This window comes from Suillus fuscotomentosus, assembly GCF_016647785.1.
Source record: "Suillus fuscotomentosus strain FC203 chromosome Unknown F5891scaffold_66, whole genome shotgun sequence".
NCBI lineage: Eukaryota > Fungi > Basidiomycota > Agaricomycetes > Boletales > Suillaceae > Suillus > Suillus fuscotomentosus.
This window is the reverse complement of record NW_024539578.1, coordinates 264,297-270,760: the sequence shown is the minus strand read 5'-3', so window position 1 is coordinate 270,760 and position 6,464 is coordinate 264,297. Positions and strand designations below refer to the sequence as shown.

Below are 6,464 nucleotides of genomic sequence, written 5' to 3'. Positions count from 1 at the left end.
CTCGACAATATCATCCGTTCCCAGAACGACAGGTGATGAATCACGAACATACCTGGGTCCTTGATCTTGCAGTCAACCGGGTTCAGAGCTGCAGATTGCATCTTGACCAGGAGCTGCCCAGCCCCAAGACTGGAGATGCTACCGCCTGCAGGAGCTGAGCTCAAAGTCGCCCTGCATATTTGGGAAGAACATGAGCTTTATGTTGCGAAAATATGCAAAAGAGGTGTGGAGGGTAATATGGTTGGAGGCCCAATCATAGATGCTGCTCTTGTAATCGCAGGAAACGAAACATGCCATCGACCTCAGACATCGGAGCACTTGGCCACGGTCGAAATCATGAAGCTGGAAAACATCACAAGGTTGACTCAAACAGTCTCCAATTGAGCACCGAAAATCAATTGTTGCATTCGGGTAGGTCCTCAGTGGGATGTGTCACCCAATGTAGTACTAATTCTTGTAACAGGCATGGTGGTTGAGTTGTCACTCGTCATTTCGACATACACTGGCAAGTGAAATACGACATCGACGCTGTCAACGAATACATTATATAGCGTCTATCTCTCTCAGTCCATGACTTTGCTTCTGATCCCTGTCTCATCTTTGTCCGTTCCTTCGACGTCAACAAGCCTGGTGCAGAAGTCGATGAGCTCAAAGGCGGTGTCGCCGGTGATTCTGTCCTTATAGATTTCCTACGGACTAGAGCAAGAAGTCAAGATTTGTCTGGGTATTGTCACGAAGGACACTCAGGGCTGGGAGCATACAGGCCCATTTCCAGCAGGACTGTCTCTCTGCACGCCGAGAAAATCACTTGCAGTTCCAGGAGAGCTGATTGGTATCCAGACCAAGATTGATCCTACCTGTGCAGAGCGGATCGTCTCATTCGCCAAGTGCTAGGTGCAGTCGGGAAGTTCCCAAGATGTATACTGATGAGCATCCTCGTTTTGGGTTCTAAGAAAATCTAGAGCTTGAAATCAGTTTGTTCCTGCCCCCTAACTAACAGCCTGTAGGCAAGTATTCCTGTCCACTCGGTAAACTGATTCATTACCTACTTGATGTGACCGGAGCGAATTTACATATGTATCATTTCTGAAGCACGCAAATGCAAGTGTTTTTCATTTCAGTAGTACACATGTTTATTGGGAAGAGTCGCTTTCCTGATCGGTGAAGGCTTGTTGGCAAAGACAAAAAATAGAATCGACTGTGGTATGTAAAGGGTGCGATAAGCGACTTTATGTCTTCATTTCATGTATTGGAGAAATGAGATGGAAGAGATCTTCATAAAGGACAGGAAAACGGATGGGATATATCGCTGATGATCATGGGTATACTCGTGATCAGTGGAAGCGCAACAGAATTATAAGAATATCTTTGAAAGACGAAGGGGAGATTAATGATGACCGTCAGTATACTCAGAGGAGGAACAGCACATAGACACCCAAAAACGAGTCCAGCGTCCAGCGTGTCTTATTGTTACATGAGGTTTGGTGTTTAGTGTTGTGTTAGTGACGACGGGAGGTGTGGAGGCAGTGGAGACAGCAGCCTGTGCTTGCGACGACTGTGCTTGAGAAGCGCCATTAGAATGTTGTGTGATATTGCTATTGGGAAGACATGAGGGGCCTGCGGCAGTGTTCCCAGGTTTCAATGGAATTATTTTCATCCGTCTTTCTCTTGCTGATGCATTCCTCTGTGCTGTATGAGATGGGGTTTGGATATTCAAGAAGGAGGAAGACTACATACATGTTTGCCCTTGGCATAGGGAACATCGACTACTGCTGAGGGATGCTTGCGAAGCTGGATATCTTCACCACTTGATCTCCCAGAGAGACAATTTCGAACCCAGTGGAAAGGATGGGGTCGCGAAGATGTATCATGGGCGCCGGTATGGAATAAAGAGGAAAACCGGTCACGAAGGGTGCTTGCATGTGATGCGTGCTGAGAACATGTCAGGAAAAACAGTACTGGATTAGACACTAATGACGTACGTGAGCCCAATCTGGTAAGTCATCAAAAAAACCATGAGGCACCCGGTGCTGGGGGACGATGATTGGCTGACGGCCTGGACGTGGTGTAGCATCAGCCTAGAAGGAATAGGTTCAATTGCGATGGGATAGGACCTGATCATAAAAAGTGTCACGTACAGCAAGGACCGGCGGCATGTCCAACAGAAGTTCGCTAAGGCCAGCTTCTTTTAGTATCCCACCAACGTCCCATGTATACGCATTATTGTCGAAGCAGCCAGTGGCTAGTAGCTTTCCATCTGCTGAAAACGACACAGAACTCCCATAATCTGGATGCTGGAGGGGCGAACCGATGGGCTGGTTGTTGTCCAGGTTCCATAATCGTGCTGTCTTGTCAAAGGATGCGCTTGCAAGGATGTGGCCATTCGGAGATATTGCAATGGATTCGACAGGGTCAGTGTGACCATCCAACAGTGCGATCTGTTTCCAAGTTGTAGTACTCCATGTCCTAATCGAGCCATCGCGGGACCCTGATATAAGTGTTTTTCCATCTTGAGTCCAAGCCAGGCACCACACCTAATCAGCTGCTTCAAGAGTAGCAACAGGCTCGCCTGTCTTGGCATCCCAAATTTTGATGAGAGCTCGTTTGGCTTCACCAGTTGCAAACATGGTCATGTCTGGCGAGTAGACCACTGCCAACACATGTTGGTGCCATGTCGTCTTGATTGGTGCGAGGTATGTCTCTCCGCTCTCTACATTCCATTGTCTTGCAGTCCCATCGTCAGATCCGCTCAAGACTCGCTCACCGTCTCCACTCCAGCAGACAGAAATCACTGGTCTTGTATGCCCCATCCATTTCACGATGATTTTGCCTGTGTCCATGTCCCACAACCTCACTCCGCCATCCTCACTCCTGCTGATCACTTTCTTCCTGTCCGGAGACAACGCCATGGTCCACACTGGACTATCACCATCTCGCCAGTCGCCTCCTATCTGTTTCCCACTCTTCAAGTTCCATACTCGCAGCGAGCCATCTGACGAACAGGTCATTATCTGTTTTCTGCCTGGTAGATGTATGGCGCCGTGGACCCATTTGGTGTGTCCCTCAACATTCCGGTGAGGCTTCATGCTCGAGATCTCCTGTCTTCCAACGATGGGTGAAGACATCTAGGCAGAGCTCCATTTCAGCTTTCATCCGGTAAAGTCCAAAATCATCCCTTACAAGTTACAACGATATGTTCCTCAGCAGGTCACGAGTCACGACGTGTTGATACCAAGACACAAAGAGCGCCAAGCACATCGGGGTGAACGATATTTAAAAGAGGTTTATATGTTGTACAAAATGTGAAGACAATATTTAATATTTAAACTAACATAAAGATGGGTGCACGACTTCAAATTTTGGTGGTGTTTTGTGTGTAATCCAAAATATCAAATATTCACAACCATATTCCCACAGACAATATGTCAACAAACATAAGAAATATAGTCAGATTTTTCATGTCTGCTTCAACTTAAAGTTCAATTTCCATGTAAAACTTTGGAGAAAACTTGAAGCTTTACAGATGACATGACATTAAAACTCGATTTAAATGTGAAGCTTTGGCAAAACTTCAAGTTTTCTCCAAAGTTTTATGTAAGAATCAAACTTTAAATTGAAGCAGACATGGAAAATCTGATTATATTTATTATATTTGTTGACATATTGTCTGTGGGAATATGGTTGTGAATATTTGATATTTTGGATGACACACAAAACACCACCAAAATTTGAAGTCGTGCACCCATCTTTATGTCAGTTTAAATATTCAATATTGTCCTCACATTTTGTACAACATATAAACCTCTTTTAAATATCGTTCACCCCGATGTGAAGTCAAAAGTGCCCTGGGATTTTGATGGGTTCACTTCACAGCTTCTAACAGGCTGTGCAACTGAAGCGCCCAAGCCTTGTTTCTCGTCGACTTCACTATCCTGACTGCTTTGTTTACTGTCGGTCCGTACACCAAATTGCGCCTCACCACTTCTGCTATGTCTTGCAGATGATCTCGTCTTCACACATTCTTTTCTATGTTGTCATGAACGCTGCTCTTTTTCTAATCACAGGAAACGAAACATGTTCTCAGCCGCAGACATCGGAGCACTTTGCCAGGGTTGAAATCATGAAGCTGGGAAGCATCCATATTTTGCAGAACAAGGTCGACTTGATCAGGCTCTTGAGCAATTGTTGTATTTATTAAGGGTGGGTCTTCGGTGGCGCATGGATCATCCAATGTTGTTTCAATTCTCGTAACAGGCACGGTCATCACTCATCGTTCTGTTATGCAACCGAAATACAACATCGACGCTGTCATTGCAAAGCGTCTACCTATCCCTGTCCGCGACTGTGCTTTTTGATCTCAGTCTCATCCGTTCCTTCGATATCAACAAACCTGGTGCTGAGGTCCGTGAACTCAAAGCCGGTGTTGCTGGTGGTTTCATTCTCATGGGTTAGGGTAGGAAGTCAAGATTTGTCCGGGATCATAACGAAAAACACTCAGGGCCGGAACCGTGCAAGCCTGTTTCCAGCCAGATTGTCTCTCTGCACGCTGAGAACAATGAGCCCCTTCAGTGACAAATTCCATATTATACGGGCCACCCGACCTCCATAATATCCCGTATGAGACGGGCCAGCTGATCATGGGCCCATGTTGTGTATATTCTCGATGATGACGGATGGGCCGGGACACATATTATTTCTGATGGAGACGGGTGGGCCCATGTATGCCAATGATATATATATCCTTAATGTTGACGGATGGGCCGGGGGAATATGATCATTCATGGAGATGGGTGGGCCCATCTGGGTAATATGTAGAGTAGGATATTATAGACAGCTGGGCTGAAGAGAGATGTAAGGCAAATATTGTTATATAGACAGGCGGGCCGACGTGGGTGTATTACATATATGGGTGGGCCGAGGTAGGGAAATATTACATAGACAGGTGGGCTGACGTAGGGTGTATTACATATACAGGTGGGCCGACGTGGAATGTATTACATATACAGGTGGGCCGACGAAAGGGATATCAAATAGACCAGTGGGCCGAGGGTGCGATAAAATATTTATTACATAGACAGGTGGGCCGAGGTGGGGTATAATTATATAGACGGGTGGGCCGATGTAGGATGTATTATATAGACGGGTGGGCCAACATAGGATGTATTACATAGATGGGTTGGCTGACGTGGGGGATAATACATAGATGGGCGGGCCGACAGGGGTGTATTACATATATGGGTGAGCCTAGATATGTTCCATCAAGACATACAGCTGATGTAGCCACCAGCGAATCAAACACATAGGATACATGTACACTATGAGTGCATATACCTACCATCAACCACCAAATCTAAACCCCTAAGCACAAAAACATGAATCGATCATGTGTGGCATTGACCAATAATCCAGGACTGAAGTGGAAAAACCCCACACCTGAACCCTGGTGTGCAACAAATCCTATTTCTAAGCATGGACACCAGAAGCACAACACTCACAAAAATATATATGTCAAATTTTCAGTGCCAAACCCCAAACCGAGATGTACCAACCCCCGAACCCCAAAACCCGAAACCCGAGACTGCCGGGTCTCAGGTATCGGGTGTCCGGAACTCGGAACTTGGGAGAATTTGGGGAGATCAATACAATTTAATTTACAATCGAGTTGATTGACAACACATTGACTTACCCATGTTTGCAATATATTTTTGTTTAGACATACCGAGTTCCGAGTTCCGGACACCCGAACCCCGAAACCCGAGACTGCCGGGTTTCGGGTGTCGGGTGTCTGGAACTCGGAACTTGGGAAAGTTTGGGGAGATCAATACAATTTGATTCACAATCAAGTTGATTGACAAACACATTGACTTAACTATGTTTGCAATATATTTTTGTTTAGACATACCGAGTTCCGAGTTCCGGACCCCCGGACCCCAAAACCTGAGACTGCCGGGTCTCGGGTATCAGGTGTCCGGAACTCGGTATGTCTAAACAAAAATATATTGCAAACATAGTTAAGTCAATGTGTTTGTCAATCAACTTGATTGTGAATCAAATTGTATTGATCTCCCCAAACTTTCCCAAGTTCCGAGTTCCGGACACCCGACACCCGAAACCCGGCAGTCTCGGGTCTCGGGTATCGGGTGTCCGGAACTCGGAACTCGGTATGTCTAAACAAAGATATATTGCAAACATGATTAAGTCAATGTGTTGTCAATTAACTCGATTGTAAATTAAATTGTATTGATCTCCCCAAATTTCCCCCGAGTTCCGAGTTCCGGACACCCAATACCCGAGACTGCCGGGTTTTGGGTGTCGGGTGTCTGGAACTCGGAACTTGGGAAAATTTGGGGAGATCAATACAATTTGAGTCTCGGGTATCAGGTGTCCGGAACTCGGAACTCGGGGGAAATTTGGGGAGATCAATACAATTTGATTTACAATTGAGTTGATTGACAAACACATTG

At 45.9% G+C, this 6,464-nt stretch overlaps 2 protein-coding genes across 2 annotated transcripts; both read left to right on the top strand.

The window, feature by feature from the left end:
* Positions 1 to 517, top strand: F5891DRAFT_1058796 (uncharacterized protein). Its single transcript, XM_041362805.1, has 2 exons — positions 1 to 411; positions 464 to 517. Exon 1 carries the CDS (start codon positions 136 to 138, stop codon positions 382 to 384), a length of 249 nt encoding a protein of 82 aa, XP_041221062.1. The 5' UTR covers positions 1 to 135; the 3' UTR covers positions 385 to 411; positions 464 to 517.
* Positions 518 to 3,849: 3,332 nt separating this feature from the next.
* On the top strand, positions 3,850 to 4,287 carry F5891DRAFT_668995 (uncharacterized protein). The gene is made up of 2 exons (XM_041372718.1): positions 3,850 to 4,200; positions 4,255 to 4,287. Exon 1 carries the CDS (start codon positions 4,001 to 4,003, stop codon positions 4,196 to 4,198), a length of 198 nt encoding a protein of 65 aa, XP_041221061.1. The 5' UTR covers positions 3,850 to 4,000; the 3' UTR covers positions 4,199 to 4,200; positions 4,255 to 4,287.
* The last annotated feature ends 2,177 nt before the right edge of the window (positions 4,288 to 6,464 follow it).

Coding starts and splice junctions, on each gene's coding strand:
- F5891DRAFT_1058796 (XM_041362805.1), top strand. CDS start 136: ATGCTACCGCCTGCAGGAGCTGAGCTCAAAGTCGCCCTGCATATTTGG.
- F5891DRAFT_668995 (XM_041372718.1), top strand. CDS start 4,001: ATGATCTCGTCTTCACACATTCTTTTCTATGTTGTCATGAACGCTGCT.